This window comes from Danio aesculapii, chromosome 20 (genome assembly GCF_903798145.1).
Source record: "Danio aesculapii chromosome 20, fDanAes4.1, whole genome shotgun sequence".
Taxonomy (NCBI): domain Eukaryota; kingdom Metazoa; phylum Chordata; class Actinopteri; order Cypriniformes; family Danionidae; genus Danio; species Danio aesculapii.
Genome location: NC_079454.1, coordinates 2,558,068 through 2,580,983, shown reverse-complemented (window position 1 = coordinate 2,580,983; position 22,916 = coordinate 2,558,068). Strand labels below are relative to the sequence as shown.

Genomic DNA, 22,916 nt, shown 5'->3' with positions numbered 1-22,916 from the left:
ACAATAAAACTCACGGTAAGTAACATATTTGAGATTCTCAAAACTGAAGACAGCTTCCTCTAGTAGATTTGTCATCTGAAACATACAATAAAGTGCACCCTATATAACCTATTTCAGATTCGCAAAATGTTGACAGCGTCCTCCAATGATTTGTAGTCTGAAATGTACAATAAAACACACCCTAAGTAACATATTTGATTTTCGCAAAACTGAAGAGAACTTCCTCTAGTAGATTTGTCATCTGACACGTACAATAAAATGCACCCTAAATAACGTATTTCAGATTCCAAAATGGAGACAGTGCCCTCTAGTGGATTTGTCATCTGAAACAGACAATAAAATCTATATTACGTAACATATTTGAGATTTGCAAAATGTATCAATGGCTTCTAGTGGATTTGTCAACTGAAATATACAATAAAATGTACCCTAAGTAACATATTTCAGATTTAAAAAATGTAGACAGCGCCCTCTAGAGGATTTGTCAGCTGAAACATATATTTTTACCGGAAAACAAGACGAAACTCTGAGTATGAAACCCAGTTGCTGTGTATATATAAAGCTACTGCTAAACTAATGTGATAGAAAGGTGTGTTTGTAAAGTGTGCTGTGTTTTCTGGTGTTTCAGTGCTGTCGGCTGCCCGTATTCTGATATAAACCTCAACAAGGACTCTGTTCTGCCGGACCGCTTGAGCGCGGAGATGCCGGGAGCTGGAGTGGGTCGTCCACGCAGACCAGAAGCAAACCAGGAGATTTCAGCAGACGCTAATGAGTGAGTGACCATCTCTCAGATTAACATCGACTGAAATATTAAAGCTCCAATGATGGAAAACCGCTTGAATCATGAGCTCTGCTCAATCTCTGAGTTTTCAGCCACAATTCGGTCCAAATATTTGGGAACCCCTAAAAGATTCTTATAATCCTAGGCTAAATTCTGTGGTCTTTGATTGTTGGTTTGACATGTTCATTGTTAAAATGGCCGTTATGGTCAGATTTTTCCTCCAGCATATCTCTCTTACACTCCAAAAAGAGATTTTTTTACTTAGAAGTTTTGTCTAATTGTCTAAAAATTCCTAAATAAAGAGAAAACATTTATAGTCAAAATTAAGTAAGTTTGTAACATGCCACAATTTTGTCCACTGGAACTATTATATATATATATATATATATATATATATATATTATTATTATTATTATTATTTTATTTTTTATTTTTTTATATATAATTTTGTTAATGCTAACTCCATACATTTTGACTCAATTGTGTATTTTTGGGGGGGAATTTTAGTATTTTATAGTAGCACCAGTTTTCCTTTTCCTGAAAAAAATCATTTTACACTGCAAAAAAAAGTTATACTCAGGACCTTAAAGACAAAAACATCGACATTGAAACTCATTAAAAGTGCAAATGTTTTGATGCAATATTCGTAGTAAAGCATTCATTCAGTGGGCAAGGCTTCAAACTTTACATTTTGACTTGTTTATAAGATGGTGGCATCAAAACTGCCATTTTGTAAACAAACCTGCATGTAGGGGTTACAATTACTGGGACTTAATTAATGTCTGGTCATTATGATTAGAACTGATGCTGGTGGACAAAATCGACATATTACAAGTGGAAAAATGTATTAATATATATATTTTTGAACTTACGAGTTGGGCCACATGGGATAATTCCATAGATTTTGAGCCCATTATTCAATGCATGTATATATATTTTATTTTATTTTATTTTTTTAAGTTTTTATGTTAATTTTTGTAATATGATTGAAGAGTATGTAGTAGAAGCATATGTAATCTAATATATATTACATACTATTTTGTTATATTAGTACATATATAAATATATATATAACCCCCTCACGCTTGTGAAGCACTTTGAGTGCATGGCCATACACAATAAATGAACTGTATGAATACACTATAAATATTATTTCATATATTTGAAATATATATATATATATATATATATATATATATATATATATATATATATATATATATACATACATATAATATATAATGAATATATATATGAAATTTGAATATTTAAAAATATGTTGTATGGCTACTAATTTTCATTGGTTTATGTTTTTATTTTTAAGGTAAGCTCAGTAAAGAGTAACACTTGCTCAGTAAGTCAGTAAATTGGCATATATTAGCATTTTTGCTCTTATCATGTCACGTCAGGCACTGGAAACCAAATATGTGTTGATTAAGATAAAATTGAGGACTTTGTCATGACTGGCCTTCTTCACACCTTTTCTGAAGTGTTGATTTCTCACTGTCTCGCCTCCGTTTCTCCAGTAAACCCATCACCTCTGTCCCGCTGCTCCCGGATAAACCAAACACTGCCGTCGAGGCGCCAGTCAAGAAACCTGCGGGCACTGAGACCAAGAGGAGGTCAGTCATGCATCTATATATATATATATAGATCATTTATATTAACATATATGCAGTTGAATACTAGTTTCTTGCAAAATAAGTAGATAAATAGTATGTACTTTCATCATTGTAAAAACAAAAGAAATTAGTTAGTGAAACTAGTATGTTTAAAAATGTGTTAAAAGATTTTTTAACGACAGTAACAGTAACTTAACGACAGTAACAGACCATTAGTAATAGAAAAAACAGTATATTATGAGAAGCACTTGAAGATACATCAGGATATCTGGACAAAGCCACACGAGTGCCTCCTTCGCCATGATATAATGATAAATAAAACAGTTGTCATGCCAACTTTCTACTACTAACAGAAGCTCTTCTCATTGGTCCACTGCTTTTGGACCTGACCATGCTGCTGTGTGTGAAGGTTAAAGGTCTTTCAGCTTCACACAGCTTCTGAAAAAGTCCTCAACTCTTCAAAAGATGCAATCGGAACAGTCAAACACGTCTGTCAAGCGCGTTTACATTGAAAAACAATGGAAAAGTAGTGCAAAAAACACATTTTGTCTGAACAGCCGCTAAACCCTGTCCAACACAATTGCTGTTTCCATCCAAAGACGTGAATTAGATTTAGATGCAAAACTGGAATCTCTGACACCCACACACACACACACACACTATAGAGCATATAACTCCATATTAAAGCCAGAAACTAAGCTTGTTTTGCACTAATCAACAGTAAAAATCACAAATTGTGCCTCTTCCCAACAGGTAAAACCAGAAGCAATCAAGAATGCATGATTATATGCTGTCATGGCTTTGCAACCAAAAAATGTGATTATACTGAGGGTCAATGGGGCAAAAACAGCCCCTAACATAATGAAAGGGTAGTCAATTTGCCCAGAGTGTGTTGTTAAGTCTCAAAATAAGATTTGTCACCAAATATCATCCCATTTGCTGAAACAGAGAAAGTTGTGGTCAAATTGATGCTCAAAATCACTCCAGAGTGGATGAAAACATCCTCAACAGCACACAAGGGTTAACAGGAGTAAAATGATAATAAACTGCTGTTGACTTAATGGAGCTTTATTCTTTACACTCAAACACGGTGCTAAAATCAGACAAAAGAAAGTCCACAATATCCACACTACAGCTTCTCCACTTGATTCATTCTCAAAGTCTGCTTGTTTCCTGTTCATTTGTTCGGAAATAGTCTGGAGGATGCTCTGCTTACAGAAAGGATTTGCATAATGTGCTTTAAAATAAACAAGAAATATATGCAAAATCAGGCGTCGGCTTGAAAAAACATTGTGCAGATTCTGTCAAACAATCAAAATGGATGATCCTTATGTCTGCTGCACGACTTATAATGAGCCTTTAAAAGACGTGACTGTGCTCAAAGAGTAAACACTACAAGCGCTGTGTGTTATTTATCATCTATAATAAAGTAGTTGTTGTTTTAGCAATGTGCAGGCAGACATAATGGAGTGTCACTCACTTTGCAAGGACAACAAAAACAAAACCTCATCTTGAGAGTCCAGAAGTATTGAGTTGAGTCTATAATTAAAGTTATAAGCCAAAAGTATTGTATAGGTTTGTGTTTTTATATATTGACTAGTTACGATATAGTTCTGTAATATCACACTAGATTGACATTTTCAAGAACGGCAGAGTGAGCGTCCTTCGCAAATCTGAAACTGATTTTATGAGCAGTTCCAGCATTATGGATGTGACATTTGCAGTAATAACTCATAACATAAATTCACAGAGAAAGTATACACTCGCCGGCCACTTTATTAGGTACACTTTACCGGGTTGGACCCCCTTTTGCCTTCAGATCTGCCTTAATCCTTCGTGGCAGAGATTCAACAAGATACTGGAAATATTCCTCAGAGATTTTGCTCCATATTGACATGATCGCATCATGGTGTTAAATATGTAGGCTAATGGATGTCTTCAGTGGAGTGAGTTTCCACCGCTTCCTTACTCCACCAAAGTAAAGGAGTAAAGAGTAAAAGTAAAGTAAAGAGAAAGTAAAGAGGCTGAATAGAGGAGGCTTATTCTTTATCCTCGCGCTGCAGATGCTTTGTTGAACTGTTTTCTTGCTAGTGAAGCGTTCAGTTTTTCCACAAAGTCTGCCATGTAAATAGCAAATGCGCCATGGCGTGATGCAAAATACTCCTAAAGGGAATAAGAGATGAGACTCTGATTGGTTTAATGCACGTTATGCTCAAAACACACCCAGAACTCATTAAGAGAATAAGCATAACCCTGTTAGACCATGCGGCGGGTGCAGAGCATATACTTAAAATAACCAAAGTGGATTCAGACACGTCCTTAATGCTTTTGTACCATGCGCTTTAGACTTTGAGCCTAGATCGTTGAAATAGAGACCTCAGTCGGTGGGTGTCACCATTCAAGTGCACCTTTTCACTTATAGTGTTTCATTGCTCATCATCATAAATTATAATAGGGACGTATGACAGCTGAGCAGACTCCTGTAAAATAAAGCAAACTCTGACCGATGTGAGGAGAGTTCACTCGCTTGTTTTAACTATTTTGGTCCATTTAGAAATGTTGCCATGTGAAAATAAACCGCACCAAGAACAAAACGCATCATTGTAACAATTTTAATCCTTGTTCCGGAACAAAACAACTGATTTATAGGGATGAAAGCACCCCAAGTATTAAAGTAGAGTGCTAATTGTGAACCCATCCATGGTCACATGACATCATGATGATGCTCTTCCTCAGGGTTGGACGTCCCTGTAAAGTGCGGAAGGTGGAAGTGCTGCCACAGGAAGAGGAAGTGGAGAGTGAAGTGTCTTCAGTCACCGAAACCAAAGGTAGATCTGCACATGCCTTCACTAATAAATTACAGTCGTTTTGATGGTTAAAACAAATCTGTAAACTGGTTAACAGTAAGTGTCAGTGTATGGTTATCAACATTTCTAAATGTAATAGTTTTAATAACTCATTTCTAATAACTGATTTCTTTTCTCTTTGTCATGATGACAGTAAATAATATTAGACTAGATATTCTTCAAGACACTTCTATACAGCTTAAAGTGACATTTAAAGGCTTAACAGGGTAATTAGGCAAGTCATTGTATAACAGTGGTTTGTTCTGTAGACAATGGAAACAAACCACTGTTATACAATGACTTGCCTAATTAACCAAAACATTTAAATGTCACTTTAAGCTGAATACTAGTATCTTGAAAAATATCTAGTCAAATATTATAAAAGAAATCAGTTATTAGAAATTATTAGTTATTAGAGTTATTAAAGCTATTATGATTAGATATGTGTTGGAGAAAATTCAGTTAAACAGAAATTAGGGGGGAAAAAATTCAGGAGGGCGAATAATTCTGACTTAGACTGTATATTTACACCAATAAAACAACTTCTGTAGGTTAAACCAAGCAGAAGGAGCAGTTTAAGGTAAGCTTTTTCACAGAGAGTGTAAAAACGCCCTCAGAATCAAGAGTGTGAAGCAGAGGAAAGTGCGTGTAACGCTGTGAATCATGCATCAGACGAGCTGAAGTCATGTCAGTTCATCAGAGCTGCTGTATTTGTGTCTGTCTCCACAAGATCTGCTCCCTGGCTCTTCTTCAGTGTCTCTAATGAAGGAGAGGCAGCAAGCAGACGCCGGGGCCTTTTGTTGCTCCGCTTTAAAGCGCTTTAGCTGGTCCAGTCAGAGGCGTTTCAGAGTGAAAGATGAGAGACTCTCGGCTGGTGCGATTCTGTGCTTCGTGGGCGGCGTGAGGGGAATCGAGAACCTTAATCAGGCTTGTGTTTCCACTGCCAAATGGTACAACAGAAAGCTGCAGTCAACGTCATTCTGACTCGATGAAAAGTAAAAGTAAAGCCGTACAGGTCGTTCACAGATCGCATGAGAAGCACTTCACTCAAAACAGATTCTTTATACACATAAATACTTGTTTAAATGTTAATTACTAACCTTTTATGAACATAATTTGATCATAGTTGCAGATCAATGATCAAGCAAAATAGCCTACTGGAACATCCACGATTAAAACAGATGCTTTATATACATAAATACGTATGTATAAATGTTAATTGCCAACCTACAGTCCGGTTGTATCCAAAAAAACATAAACCCACAGCTTCCCAACTCACTTCAGAAATAAATGCCACCAAAACTGTTTATCGGGAGCTCCACAGGGTCAATAGGATACACATGGCCGGGCTGCTATAGCAAAAGCTTTGGTCACTCGTGCCAATGCCAAACGTCAGTTTCAGTGGTGCCAGCAGCGAAAATCTTAGGCTATGGACAATATGAAACATGTATTGTTCTCTGATGAGTCCACCCTACTGTTTAACCCACATCCGGGAGAGTTACGGTGTGGAGAAGCCCCAAAGAAGCGTACCACCCAGACTGCTGCATGCCCAGAGTGAAGCATGGGGTGATGGTTTGGGATGCAATATAATGGCATTCCTTAGGCCCAATACTCATGCTAGATGGGTGTGCCAATGCCAAGGACTACCCAATCATTCTGGAGGACCATTTGACCCAATGGGTCAAACATTGTATACTAAAGTCGGAGGCATGTATCATGATGATAATGCACCAATACACACAGCAAGACTGGTGACAGAGTGGTTTGATGAACATGAAAGTGAAGATGAACATCTCCCATGGCCTGCACAGTCACCCGACACAAATATTATTGAGCAATTTGGAGTGTTTTGGACTAGCGAGTCAGGAAAGGTTTTCATATATATGAAAACACATATATGTGTGTGTGTTTGAACACACAGACTCTTACAGTCTCCAAAATGTTACCAATTACAGAGTAATTACCTAAAATATACATCTAGGCCTTATTTGTGCTAAATACATCTAGGCCAAACATCTTGTGCAGAGCTGCAGTCTAGGCGCTGGAGGAGCTGGACGTCAGTGAGACTCGTCTGTCCCCGGAGCGTCACAAGAATCAGTCTCATGCTCTCTACGCCTCCATGACCACCACAGCAGCTGCTCAGGATACAGCCCGGTCCAGGATTATCGAAACCTTGGGATCATCTTAGGATCATTTCGACGCTGGTCTTAGATCGAATGAGAGGTGCTGCATAGTCATAGTCATTCCCCAGGTGGAAATAGAGAATAAAGAGAATAATTAGCGTAGCTGCTGTTCATAGTGTATATAAACGAGATGCAGAAACCTGTGTGGAGCACATTAAGGTATCATATCGCTAAGTGATGCACTGAGTGTATGCTTAACTAAAAAGATAGAGCCTCAGACATTATCATGTATAAAGTGTCATGCAATATAAATCAATGTGATTTTTTTAGCTCTGGCATCTGTTAATGCACTCAGTGCTGTGAGACACATAGCACTGTATATTCTTCCCTAAGTAACATAATTACATGAAACAAACACTGCAGATGCAAAACCTGACATCTGCACACTAGTCGCAGCTTCGTTTGTCTTTCTAAAATTCAACTGAGTGTTTGTATCAACTCTTAAATTACATTAGAAGATGATTTAGCAGGATCTCATCCCGATTTAACAAACTGCAAAAGCGCACACTACTGCTGCCTGGGTCTAGATGTATTCCACAGCATGTTTTATGAACCCCCTTGGGGAAGAGCATTTATGATGGTTAATGACATGGATAGGAGCGTTTTCAGATACAATTACGGTGTTTATATAACAGGCATCAGACGGAGGCCACCGGCGACGTTCTTTGTTAATGAATGTCAGAAAGTTAGCAGCTGTGAGGATCCAGCAGCATTACTGAAGTAGTGCAAACACACAGTTGAAGGGTCATTTCACAACCCGTCCCAGCCCTGATTGTGTTTTTGCATCAGAGTGTGGTACTTTTGCGTCATCGGTGCACCAGTGGTTTATCTCTGTTACCTAGTAACCACAATGCAGGTGAGGTGTGTGCTGCAGCAAAGCTTACTTTTGGATTCTGAACCTTGTGCTAACACTCGATTTTTAGATGCTCTTGTTACATGTTTCATATACCGTACTTACTATAGTAATAACAATTAATTATACATAATTACTTGCAGCTTACCTTAAACTGCATTCTAAGCCTAACCATATAGTAAGTACATGTAATTAATAAAAGGCACAGTATGTGATTTTGGCCACTAGAGGGTGTGTATTCACAACAAACAAAGGCATATTTTGATGACTCTGTGACTGAGCGTGGAATCACTGGCGTTTATCATCATCATCATTTATATCAAGTTATGTAGTCTTGGTAATGTCAAGATGACATAAAGGCATCTGAAACAATGTCAAATTTGCATTTAAAATGACAAAACTAAGTGAATGACGCTTAATGACAGTTGTCATAAGCACGCATAAATTTTCCATGTTCATGATGTCATATCATGATTATAAATGTCATAACAGTCTTATGAACCTTTGAATAAGCTTCATACATACACTCACCTGCCACTTTATTAGGTACAGCTGTCCAACTGCTTGTTAAGACAAATTTTTAATCAGCCAATCACATGGCAGCAACTCAATGCATTTAGGCATGCAGACATGGTCAAGACGATCTGCTGCAGTTCAAAGTGAGCATCAGAATGGGGAAGAAAGGGGATTTAAGTGACTTTGAACGTGGCATGGTTGTTGGTGCCAGACGAGCTGGTCTGAGTATTTCAGAAACTGCTGATCTACTGGGATTTTCACGCACAACCATCTCTAGTGTTTACAGAGAATGGTCTGAAAAAGAGAAAATTTTTCTGCATCTCTGAACACACAACACGTCCAACCTTGAGGCAGATGGGCTACAGCAGCAGAAAACCACACTGGGTGCCTCTCCTGTCAGCTAACAACAGGAAACTGAGGCTACAATTCACACAGGCTCACCAAAACTGGACAATAGAAGATTGGAGAAACGCTGCCTGATCTGATGAGTCTCCATTTCTGCTGACACATTCAGATGCTCGGTCAGAATTTGACATCAACAACATGAGAGCATGGATCCATCCTGCCTTGTATCAGTGGTTCAGGCTGCTGGTGGTGGTGTAATGGTGTGGGGGAGATTTTCTTGGCACACTTTGGGTCCATTAGTACCAATTGAGCATCGTGTCAACACCACAGCCTACCTGAGTATTGTTGCTGACCATGTCCATCCCTTTATGACCACAGTGTGCTCATCTTCTGATGGCTACTTCCAGCAGGATAACGCACCATGACATAAAGCGTGAATCATCTCAGACTGGTTTCACCGTACTCAAACGGCCTCCACAGCCACCATTACTCAATCCAATAGAGCTCCTTTGGGATGGGGTGGAACGGGAGATTGGCATCATGGATGTGCAGCCGACAAATCTGCAGCAACTGTGTGATGCTATCATGTCAATATGGAGCAAAATCTCTGAGGAATATTTCCAGTATCTTGTTGAATCTATGCCACGAAGGATTAAAGCAGTTCTGAAGGCAAAAGGGGTCCAACCTGGTACTAGTAAGGTGTACCTAATAAAGTGGCCGGTGAGTGTACTTTATTAATTATCACTTTATTTATAATCTTAATAATAAGAACTCAGATAAACCATATGTTGGCGGCGTCATGTGTTTATTAATCACTTGCAATGTTATGTGGAATTGTCATGCAGCCCTAATTATGAATGCATTGAGAGCGATTTATAATGTAAAAGCCTCCGTTTGTCTGTGAAGGGGGAGAAAGGGCCGCAGTTGGGAGTTTGTTTTAACCTTTAAAGTGCACCGTGGCTCATGACTCTCAGAACGGTTTTGTAAACCAGTTTTATTATTATCTGTTAAGAGGCCGACGCTCTGTAGGTGAATTTAAATGGCTTTTTGCACTGCACTGCAGGATGGCCAGTCCATTCATAGGCCTGTTGAGAACAAAACCCAAAAGAGTAAAAACCTTCACAAAGTCAAGTGTACAACTGAAGGAAGTCGTTTTGCTCTTTATAACAGCAGTGGTTCCGCACAATTCACTTTTAAATCGGGCTCAATTATTATAACTTGCGATTTGCATTTGGTTTAACAAACCTCACTCAGAATTAAAGAGTATTATTAGATCAACTCTAAATCTAAAAAATGCTCTACTGCTTGTTTCTTTATTTGTTTGAGTATTATGTTTTCTGGTTACCTGTATAATGATGGTTAAAAACCAACATATCTTGTGCTCCAATACTTTGTAAAATCCCAATTGTGCCCCCCACAACCCACTTTAGAATTTTTTTTGTTATGACTTTTTTCCACACACCAGTGTAAACAGTGGCAGCAGCAATAACATCATGACCTAACTGGTTAACCATTGGCTCTTTCTGTTTAGAAGGCGGGGCTTATTTTTCCTTGCATCACATTGCACTTACTACCATTCAGTTCAATTCATCTTTATTTTTAAAGCGCTTTTACAATGTAGATGGTGTCAAAGCAGCTTCACAAAGAAGATTATAGTCAATTGAAACTGTGTCAGTCCAGTTTTCACAGTTTAAGTACAGTTTAGAGTGGTTTAATATTCACTGCTGAGAGTTCAATCACTGAAGAGCGAATCTATCGACGTGCAGCTCCACAAGTCCAGAACCATGCAAGCCAATGGAGACAGCGGTGAGGAAATTTTACCTATTGGCGAACGTGAAGGATAAAAAACCTTGAGAGAAATCAGGCTCAGTTGGACACGACCATTTCTTCTATGGCCAAACGTCTTGTGCAGAGCTGCAGTCTAGGCGCCGGAGGCTGGAGAACACTGGACGTCCATCGTGGAGAAGCTGCAGGTGGCTCTTCAGGATCACAGGATCAGTGCGAGGACTCGTCTGTCACTGGGGTCTTACAGGAATCAGTCTCATGCTCTCCACTCCTCCACAGCAGCTGCTCAGGATACGGCCTGGTCCAGGATTATGGAAACCTCGGGAATATTAAAAAACAGACTAACATAAGCACAGATGCCATTCAAATTATAATGTCTTTAGGGAAGTGTTCCCAGCTCCGGTTGCCCTAAATAATGCAGACTAACAATCCTTTAGAGCATTTGGAATTTAAAAGCATGTGTGTTTTATGTGTATGCTAATGCTAAGAGATGTGTCTTTAATCTAGTTTTAAACTGACAGAGTGTGTCTGCTTCCCGAACTATGCTAGGAAGGCTGTTCCAGAGTTTAGGTGCTACATATGAGAAAGATCTACCACCTTAAATAAATAATAATCTGAAATACGTCTTTAAGAGTGTTCATTATACTACTAGCAGTGATTTTGAATAAATCAGTATGTTTGAAGATAAATTATACTTAACATTCTTGTTGTGAACAGAGACTGGATCCTTTATTCTTGAAGAACATCGTCTTCAGCGTGTACATGAAGAGTGTAGGAGTACTGTACTGACTGTATTTACATTCATGCATTTAGCAGATGTTTTTATCCCAGGTGACAGAGATGTGCAACATAAGGCACGGTAGTTTTTCTGCTGTCCACAATATTGTGCACATCCAGTTAAAGGAATAGTTCACCTAAAAATTCAGTATTGCTCTTCATTTACTCACCCTTCACTTGCTTTAAAACACAAAGAAAGTTATTAGTAAAAATGCTGGTTGATAGCACTGTGGATAGAGTTCCACATTCTTCAAAATATCCACATGAGGGAAAGGTAATAGTGAGGTAACTTTCATTTTAGGGTGAATTGTCTCTTAAGCATATGGCTACCATAGCTGGAATCATCAGTATCAATGGCTATTGATCAATAAAATCCATCAGTCTGTTCCAGTTTGGAGTAAATTCTAGTTTTGTTGATAGTTTGAAATTCGTCTATATTTATGATTATTTTAAATATGTCTCTATAGGTATGCATTGGTTTTGGGGTATTAAGTTAGCAGAGTTGGGTGTAACGCATTCTATTTACTTGTTTGGGGAACGCAGTAATGTAACGCATTACATTTTATATTTCTGTAATTTGATTACAGTTACTAAAGTCAGTGTAATTGGGTTACAAATATAGTTTTAGAAGAAAAAAAAGCCCTCTGCAGCGTCAGTTAATAAGCATGCACTTTTTAAATAACTGGAGAACGCATGCTGAATTAGTTGCTGATGAGAGTGGCTGCTTCTTCAAGTAGAAATACAGACATTACGTTGATGTCATTAAGCATAAAAACAATAATATTGTTGTGAAATGCAGTATATGCTCCAAGATTGGCCAGCCCAGTCACCAGACATTAACATTATTGAGCATGTCTTGGGTAAGATGAAGGAGGAGGCGTTGAAGATGACTCCAAAGAGTCTTGATGAACTCTGGGAGTCCTGCAAGAAGGCTTTCTTTGCCATTCCAGATGACTTTATTAATCAGTGATTTGAGTCATTGCAGAGATGTATGGATGCAGTCCTCCAAGCTCATGATGGAGTCAGACACAATATTCATTCTGTTTCCACTGCAGCATGACCACATATTCTATACTGGACATTATTGAAGGTTCAGTGATGAGACAAGAAGCTATCAGACATAAATGTTGAGGTATTGCTGATTTACTTACTATTCTTCTACCTCTCTCTGTGTGTCTCAGAGTTGACTCTCCAGCAGGCTTTGCACCAATCCGTCTTCATGCCGTGTTCCAGCCCGTCTCCCAGCATGCCTCACTGCTGGGATCAGCACAGCAAGCTCCTTCCTACAGTTGCAGGCATCACGGCCAGTAAAGTGGCATCGTGGAGCATTGATGAGGTAAACAGAACCCCGCTGTTCAGTTCAACACAAATACACTTAGCTGAATCCATGCAAGTGTGTATGTGTGTACACATTTATGAGGACATGATAAATTATGTACTGCATGATATGTGTATGACCTAGTATGACTGTAATAAAGATCCTGTAATCTGCATATTTTATTCAATGTTTGACATAATCTCAACCAAAACAAGAAGAGAGGGTGGGGCTTAGATTAGCCCCTCCCCTTTAATAAACAATCAAACACCCAATAGCTTTGTTTTATCACCGCTCTGCCAGTAAGTGGTTGAGCTCAAGCACATCAAATGAAATGCCAAACAGAAGAAGAGGGCGGGGCATGTCAGACACTAGAGAGCATTTGATTGGTCAGAAGATTTGCTGAGAAACTGAAGCATAAGGTGACGTTAATAAAACCCTTGATCCATCCATCCAGAAGTCACAAACTAGAAGCTTTACATGTTTATATAAGTCTTATATGTGATAACAGTGAATTTTGTCCTTGTTAGGGTGCTCACTAGCTTATAGACATCTTAAAAACAAGCAATACTGATACTAACATCTAAAAAACTAACCATTTTAATTTCATGGGACCTTTAAGGTGGTTTTGACATTAAAAATATGACATTTTATATTGAATATAAGTACATTATGCATATGGAGAGTCCTTGTAAACCACATATACAAGTCTATGTGTGTTTTAGTACACAGGTTTGCTTTGGACTATGCAGTGTTGTGCCTCTTCTGATCTTCATTGTTATTCTGTAGGTGATCCAGTTTATCCAAGGACTTCCAGGCTGTAAGGAACAAGTGCGCACCTTTAGAGACGAGGTAAATTATTCCCTTTAATCACAGGTGCTATTAGAATATCCGAATCCTTTGGGAAGTTCTTAACTAGTCCTCCATCTTGAGGAGCATCTGAAGCGTTCAATGAAACCTAGGCTTTATCTGAAATCACCCCCTATAATATTGAGCTATTTGAGGGAGCAGCCATTTCTAGTGGTGTCCGAAACCAAAGTGAGTATACAACCCAATGGCTAGAGAATACCCACAATGCACTGTGAGAGTTCATCTGCTGAAAGAATGACTTTGGAAATAATGTGATTAAGGTGTTTACATGCCTGAATACTTTGATTATAATCAGTGTGTGGCACCTATGGTAATATGATTATGCTTACTGTGATTATGAGCTTAATCACATTATTTAGATCGAATTATTGCATTTGCATGAGGTAAAGTTTAATCGCAATATAGCCGAAATTATATTATAATCACATTAAGATGGTCCATGTAAATAAACTCAGTGTAAAAGGGTAAACCTACTCAGTCTGAGGCATTTATCGACTGGTAAAGCACATTTACAGTACTGTGCAAAAGTCTTAGGTTGACACCAGCTTTGGGTGCCTAAGACTTTTGCACCAATCTAGCTAACCAAAAGGTATGAAGCAAGTGCAGGGGCATTATTTGGGGGCGTAATATACCTTTAATAAACAAACAGAAAATATGGGAAATATGTACACGATATTCAAAACAAAATTACTTTTGGGAATCATAAGACTAGCATCAAAAGTGTGTTTGACATGATTTCTTTAGCTCTTTTTTGTTGAGTGTGTTCTGAAATGATGTGCTATTTAATATCCAGCATTTTTCAGCATTTCTAAGAGTTCTTACTTAGATTTAGCATGTCTTATTTTTCTTATTCTCTCCAGGTGAGGTGAATCTCATACTGCCTATAATATTGCCTGTACATACTGTATATAATATTTAGGTCTGGACTCTGTGGAGGCCACTTCATGACTGTCTTTGTTTCATCAGCAGTTTTTTTTTCTCTCCAGATATAATTTCATTACATTAGCGTTGTGTTAGCAGATCACTGTCATGCTGGAAAATAAACCAAATACAAATTAGGTGCTTCCTAGTAGGAATTACATGACGAATTCAGGGCTCTACGCTAGAATCTGTATTTTCTGCTTGCATTTTATTAAAGAGAATGAGAAGTCATATATAATGTCATTATACCCTCACTCAAACTACAAATGTAACTGGGGGTCTAAGACTTTTGCACAGTACTGTATAATAAGAAACAGCATCAGTTCTCCAATTCCCTCACTCGTTTACATTCACTCCTTTAAGTGGACTAAATAATGTGAATGAGAGCGCAATTTCAGATACTGCACCAATCTCATGGTGCAGAAGGAGGAGAGCTGAAGAATGATGGGAAATGCGAGAGGATCTCATTCAAGCCATTATAGGCATGTCAAGTCATCCCCACGTTACAGCGTCATGTTTACCGCTAACAAGAATGTTAAAGGGCCAGAGGGCTGAGGCTGGAAATAGTCCTGCTCTTATTTCCCATCGTCTCCCTCCTCATGATGTCTGCTGTGTCTTGGCTCTCTCGGCTGCTGATTATTTACTGGGGATTAATGAGTTCACAAGTCCACTGCTGAATGTTATGGTTAGTGTGCTCCTGTGGTTAGTTTGCTGATGAATACCAAGTGTTTGTCTCAAAAGTGTAGTGTTTCTCGAACTTTTCCTGCCGTTCCTCACCTTGTGGAGGAAGGAAATGTTTCTAATTAATTTTATTTTTGCCATGATGACAGTACATGTTAACTAGTTCTCTTCCGACATACTAGTACCGTCACCCAAACAATATACTAATAAACTAAGGCTTCGAGTTTAACTGTTTAGATTTATTCAGATAACATCACATTTGAAAATCATGACATTAAGATCGCCAGCAGTGTTGCCATCCCTGTCATGCTTCTGAACTACAAATCCCATCATGTCCTTCAGTCACACACCTGTTTCAGTTCACCTGATTACACACACAGCTGAAGCTGGTCAGGACTGATTACTTGTACTATATGCATACCTCTCACACACACATTCATGCTGAGTCTTGTTTCCCTGTTGCGAGCATTAACAAGTGTTTCCCTGTTCCCCACACAGAAAGTTGTAATCAACGTCATTCTCACTCGAGGAAATGTCAAAGTAAAGCTGTACAGGTCATTTACGTATAAACAAAAGAATTGCTTTATACACATAAATATGTCTACTTGTGTAAATGTTAATAACTCACCTTTCTATGAACAGGATTTCCTAGCAAGGTTTGTGTGAGCTCGGTTCGACCATGGCTTGTTATTATATGTATATATTATTGCGATGTAATTTCTCGGCTGTGTATTTAGAAATGGCGCTTCCTATGTTATATTTAATACTCCCCTTAACATGCGCCTATAGCAGCATGAACAGAAGCACATTCTGTTTCTTTAAGTTATCAAATTCCAGCTTTTGCGAGTTGCATGAAAACAAAAAAAGAGTAGGCTTAAAAACAGAGCTTGCATTTTGCAGCCTGCACTTGCTTTACTGTATAAAGTCTTACTGTTCTGATTATTGTGCGTCTTTACAAATAAAAACTATTCTTTTACAAGTTTGGTAGACTCGTATATCTACTGAGTGCTGTTTTTTAGGGTACAGCCAGCGTTGTAGAGGAGTGATTCTTGGCATTACCCCTCTGTTGTTTGTTTATTTATGTATAGATGCCAGATCTTATAAGTAGCTGTGTGCTTTATATTTAGGAAAGCCACATTTAAATGTTTAATGTGGTAATGTAGACATTTAACTGCAATTACCCGTTTATGGTATGCTCCAAAAAAGGGGGCGGAGTCTAGCCGTTAAGAGGAGATGGCAGACTCAGATACCTGCCTAGCGAGCGTGTTGTGGCAGAACCGTAAGCAATACCGCCCCCCCCCCCCCCCCCCCGCCCCCCCCCCCCCCCACCGTTATCTATTGTCTGTGTGATGTAGTTTCTTTCAAATATATTGTAGATATATTGTTTTGTGTTGTATATATCGTATTTTGTTTTATTTATTTGAGTTGTTACTTTGTTTTTTTTTTTTTGTACATACCTTTACATAGCCTTTTTGGGAAATAGGTCACTGTACATTTATCTTCACTGGACTGTTTTAGGTTACCCTTGTAATTAAACCATCCTTTTTTACACTTCCGGGACGAGGCCATCAATTTTTGAGAACTTCTGGGTCACGGGCCATCGCAATAGTATATTCATATAACAAAATTATAACTGTAATTGCGTTTCTTGTTCTGTAATTAACTACACCTACTACATGTGCCAATATATTACATATTTTCAGAATTTATTCACACTTTCTGACATCCTAAATGTGAATTATGCTCTCTTTATACACAATTAATGATTTTTTTTATCCAAAAATGACTCGAATAACCTTTTAAAACCATTTAAATGTTGCACAACTTCGTGAATAATAATAGAGTGTTAATTAATAAGTAGGGATTTTGAGTTTGAGTTGTGTTTTGGTAGCAAAAATGGGACAGAGAATACTGAGGAATACTGACATTTTAGTACTGTGACATCCCTACTACGCAGTCCATTACTCCAGAAAGACTGAACATTCTGCAAAGTGACTTTTTGCCTCTTTGTGAAGAAACTAAAAGGCTTTTAGGCTTTTCCTCGCTGTAGAAGTTAGTCCTGAAAACAGAGTCACGACTTACATTGGATTCTGGCCACAACCGGGAGACCTACACACACACTGCAACATTTATCTTAAATGGATCTTAATACATGACAGCAGTGGATTGTAGATCTCTCAGCTTTAGGTTGACTGAGACTGCGCTTGTCTCTCAATATCACCCGTTTCATTCAGTCACTGTGATCTAATTAAACCGATTCAGTGATCCGCCGCCCTGATTACGCCTCCAAAGCAGGGAGCCCACATAAAAAAAAAATACCATAGTAATTTATAGTAATTACTGTAGTGTTTTTGAACCTTAGTATAGTAAAGTACTTGAATGAATCTGTTGGGTTAATTTTACAGTTGCTATAGTAAAACAACAACTACAGTAATATATACAAATGACCCAATACTGTAGCTTTCTACGACTACAGGGTATATTATACTACAATACACCACAGTTTACTGTAGTAAAAGCAAAAATATACTACAGTATTTGCTAGTTTATCAGTTCACTATAGTTAATATGTTGTAGCATCCGTTGTAAAGGACTTACTATTACATTAATACAATAACATTTAACAGTATAGCAATACTATACTATTTACTATAGTATTTATCATGTGGGTGTGAGTTTAGTGAGCACTAAAACTAGATGTATTGGGGTCAGAAAGAAAGTGTCTTATCTATAATATGGGACTTTATTTGTAAATATAAATATGTGTAAATATGAAAACAAGCCTAGTAGCTTGAACTGTAATTCTGGCAGCCATGCAGAAGGGTTTTGTATCATTATTATTACTGCTTGAAGAAAAATCAATCGTATTTATTCAGGCATGTGCATTTGTAGCTTGGGCAGAGTTTTAGATCCAAGTGTATAACATGTATGTAATTCTCCGAGTAAAAGGCTGTTCACACCAAGCATAAGTATAGATTTAATGATATACACTCACTGGCCACTTTAATAGGTACACCTTAGTAGGCATAAATTCAACAAGATACTGGAAATACTCCTCAGAGATTTTGCTCCATATTGACATGATAGCATCACGCAGTTGCTGCAGATTTGTTGGCTGCACATCCATGATGTGAATCTCCCATTCCACCACATCCTAAAGGTGCTTAATTGGATTGAGATGTGGTGACTGTGGAGGCCATTTGAGTACAGTGAACTCTTTAAGAAACCAGTCTGAGATGATTCATGGTTTATGACATGGTGCGTTATCCTGCTGGAAGTAGCCATCAGAAGATGGAGACACTGTGGTCATAAAGAGATGGACATGGTCAGCAACAATACTCAGGTAGGCTGTGGCGTTGATATGATGTTCAATTTGTTACTAATGGGCCCAAAGTGTGCCAAGAAAATATCCCCCACACCATTACACCACCACCACCAGCCTGAACCGTTGATACAAGGCAGGATGGATCCATGCGTTCATGTTGTTGATGCCAAATTCTGACCCGACCATCTGAATGTGGCAGCAGATATGGAGACTCATCAGACCAGGCAGCGTTTCTCCAATCTTCTATTGTCCAGTTTTGGTGAGCCTGTGTGAATTGTAGCCTCAGTTTCCTGTTCTTAGCTGTCAGGAGCGGCACCCGGTGTGGTCTTCTGCTGCTGTAGCCCATCCTCCTCAAGGTTGGACGGGATACTAGAACTCCTCCACCTGGGGTGAGGACTTTCCTCCAACTTGGAGATGGCAAGCCACCTTTTTTCGGTGGAGCACCATGGCCCGAGGCGCTGGTGGTGCAGATTCTCCACCCAGCCATGTCACACTCGGCAGCAAACTGCCCCAGAGCATTCTGAAGGTTCATGTTCGATGAAGCCAACAGAACAACATCATCTGCAAATAACAGAGATGAGATCCTGTGGTCCCCGACTCTAAAATACGTTCTTTTTACATGCCCCCACCCTCACGGACATCTTTGGATTTCCTGTGAATATAAAGTAAAGCCACTGCACTGTTCAGGTCTATAGCATGATTGGATGTTGGTGTATAAGAAATTTGTTTGCTGAATCATGAGCTGACCAGTAGCTTTTGATGTAAACGGTCCTTTTCTACTGGAGATGCTGTTGCCCCAAAACATCTCTATAAAGTAGTTCCAAACCTTGACTTTTCCAAACCAGAGTAAACCTTGAATCTGGTCATCGTCCCATGTCTAATCTGCTCATTTCCTACTGTTTACTTTCAGCAAATTGACGGCGAGGCCTTCCTGCTGCTGACTCAGGTGGACCTGGTGAAGATCCTCAGCATTAAACTGGGACCTGCTCTGAAAATCTACAACTCCATCCTGATGTTTAAAACCACAGAAAACTCAGCCTGCAACGAGCTCTGATGGTGAGCTGACAGATCACTGCTGCTTCAGTCCAAGGGCTCGTCATCAAGATCTACACGCTGGCAGAATGAGCCGCTTCAACACACACTCACACGACATTCATAGCTTACACACTCAATGCTGAACCTCCCTCATTCACATACGTCTGTGTATGCACGTAAGCTACATGATTAGCTCATGTCGGGCCCTTGCATTAAAGTGTATTTCTCTGAGGGCTTATGGAAAGTGTTGATGTTTTCTGAAATCAGGTGCTAAAGGAATGCTACATGCTAATCGAGTGCTACATGCTTAACGAGTGCTACACGCACTGAAGAGCCGCACAACTCCTGCTTATGATTGTCATTCTTCCTAAAGCAAAGATTCTGTTACATACTAATCCAACCAACAAGCAGTTCTGTGTTTAAAAGATGTGTAATAGATGTGCAAACATAGAAGTCGTGGCTACAATCAGCTAAAGGCTAAATTCAAGGCTGTCCATGAAAATCAAATAAACATCTAACAATAGACTAGATAATAATTCCTGTCTATTTGAACAACCATTTGTGAACTATTGTTAAACATCTCTAAGATTTTCTGTAAGAGATCAAATTTAACCTTGTTAATTTTAGCCAAGACATCTGTCAAATACAAAAAAAGATGTTAGAGCTGTTGTGAAAAATCATTCTGAGATTTTACTAAATGCATTGCTATTTTCTCTTGAATAGCATCTAAGCGTAATTTTAATTAGTAGATGGGGCTCTGGGTAGGTTGTTAACAGCAGATGTTGCTCCAGACTAGTTTTTACCAGTACTTGGTGCTCTAGGCTACTTTTTAACAGTGCTGTTTGCTGTTAAAACTAGCCTAGAGCGTCATCTGCTGTTTAAAACGAGCCTAGAGCACTGTCTGGTGTTAAACACTATCCTAGAGCGCCCATCCACTAGTGAAAACTAGCCTAGATTGCTATCTACTGTTAAAACTAGCCTAGAGCGCCGTCTGGTGTTAAACACTATCCTAGAGCTCCCATCCACTGGTGAAAACTAGCCTAGATTGCCATCTACTGTTAAAACTAGCCTAGAGCGCCGTCTGGTGTTAAACACTATCCTAGAGCCCCCATCCACTGGTGAAAACTAGCCTAGATTGCCATCTACTGTTAAAACTAGCCTAGAGCGCCGTCTGCTGTTAAACACTAGCCTAGAGCGCCGTCTGCTGTTAAAAACTAGCCTAGAAGACGTCTGCTGTTAAAAACTAGCCTAGAGCGCCGTCTGCTGTTAAACACTAGCCTAGAGCGCCGACTGCTGTTAAACACTAACCTAGAGCGCCGTCTGCTGTTAAAAACAATTCTAGAGCGCCGTCTGCTGTTAAACAGTAGCCTAGAGCGCCGTCTGCTGTTAAAAACTAACATAGAGCGCCGTCTGCTGTTAAACACTAGCCTAGCAGCCCATCTGCTGTTAAAACTAGCCTAGAGCACCCTTTGCTGTTAATCACTAGCTTAGAGCGCCCTTTGCTGTTAAAACTAGACTAGAGTGCCGTCTCCTGTTAAAAACTAGCTTAGAGCCTAATAGTTAGCGCGTTGACACATGGCACCGAGGTGCTCACAGAGACCTGAGTTCGATTCCCGGCTTGAGGTCCTTTGCTGGCCCTTCCCCTCTCTCTGCTCCCTATACTTTACTGCCTGTAAATCTCTACTGTCCTATCAAAAATAAAGGTAAAAGCCCCTAAAAAAAATTAGAAAAACCAACTTAGAGCAGCATCTGCTGTAAACACTAGCCTAGAGTGCCGTTTGCTGTTTAAAACTAGCCTTGACCACCATCTGCTGTTAAACACCAGCCTAGAGCGCTGTGTGCTGTTTAAAACTAGGCTAGAGCCCCATCTCCTGTTAAAAACTAGAGCAGCTGTTACTGTTAAACTCTAGCCGTCTGCTGTTAAAACTAGCCTAGAGTGCCGTTTGCTGTTTAAAAACTAACCTTGAGCAACATCTGCGGTTAAACACTAGCCTAGAGCAACATCTGTGGTTAAACACTAGCCTAGAGCAACATCTGCGGTTAAACTCTAGCCTAGAGCAACATCTGTGGTTAAACACTAGCCTTGAGCAACATCTGCTGTTAAACATCAGCCTAGAGCAACATCTGCGGTTAAACACTAGCCTAGAGCAACATCTGCGGTTAAAAACTAGCCTATAGCACTATAAAAAACTAGCTTAAAGCGCTTTCTGCTGGTAAAAACTAACCTAGAGCGTCATCTGCTAATGTCTGAATTGATTCAAGACAGAACAGCGGTGCATTTTTCAAATCTCATAATCAGCGCAGAATCGATTTCTCAAACGATTTTTGACCGCAGCTCTATAATATGCTGGAATACTTCTGTAATTGATAGCTGTTGCTTTTGTTATGGTTAATTATAGCTTTGATTCATAAAGCACATGCAGAGAATATGAGCTCCGTACACAATCAGTTTTTCCTGAAAAGCTTCTTTTGGCCAATCAAAATTATAAACTCAAAAGACGAAGAACTTACAAAACACGACTCTGCAGCAGTTCTGGGTTCTTGAACATCAGTTTCCGGTAACACTTTATAATAGCTGCACACTATGAATTGTTTAGCAAATAGTTTATTCATCATTTGTTAAGGGTGCAGTATGTAAGTCTGACACCCAGTGGTTGAACTAAGTATTGCAACCCTGGTTCGAAACACATGCAAATGCAGGTTGCCAGATTGATGACACCAACAAAGACTGATTTAAACCATGTTCTATATAAAATCAACGGCACGCGATAGGAAAGATGGAATATTTTCTAAATTAAATTGAGGTTTTGTTCACAGATACTAGAGAGCATCTGATTGGTCGGAAGATTTGATGAGAAACTGAAGTATGAGGCGACGGCAAAACAATCAGTGATTCATCAATTTAGGCCAGGGGTCACCAATCTTGTTCCTGGAGGGCCGGTACCCTACAGATTTTAGCTCCAACTCTAATCAAACACCTGAACAAGCTAATCAAGGTCTTACTAGGTATTCTTGAAACATCCAGGCAGGTGTGTTAAGGCAAGTTGGAGCTAAACTCTGC

General features: G+C 39.1%; 1 protein-coding gene across 1 annotated transcript in view; it reads left to right on the top strand.

The window, feature by feature from the left end:
• Positions 1–20,378, top strand: part of l3mbtl3 (L3MBTL histone methyl-lysine binding protein 3) — a 69,681-nt gene extending 49,303 nt beyond the window's left edge. The window contains exons 17-22 of the mRNA XM_056481304.1: positions 629–772; positions 2,308–2,403; positions 5,140–5,231; positions 12,890–13,044; positions 13,813–13,875; positions 19,731–20,378. Coding sequence (XP_056337279.1) covers positions 629–772; positions 2,308–2,403; positions 5,140–5,231; positions 12,890–13,044; positions 13,813–13,875; positions 19,731–19,874 — 694 coding nt within the window. The 3' untranslated portion in view covers positions 19,875–20,378. The remainder of the gene's footprint in view (positions 1–628; positions 773–2,307; positions 2,404–5,139; positions 5,232–12,889; positions 13,045–13,812; positions 13,876–19,730) is intronic.
• The last annotated feature ends 2,538 nt before the right edge of the window (positions 20,379–22,916 follow it).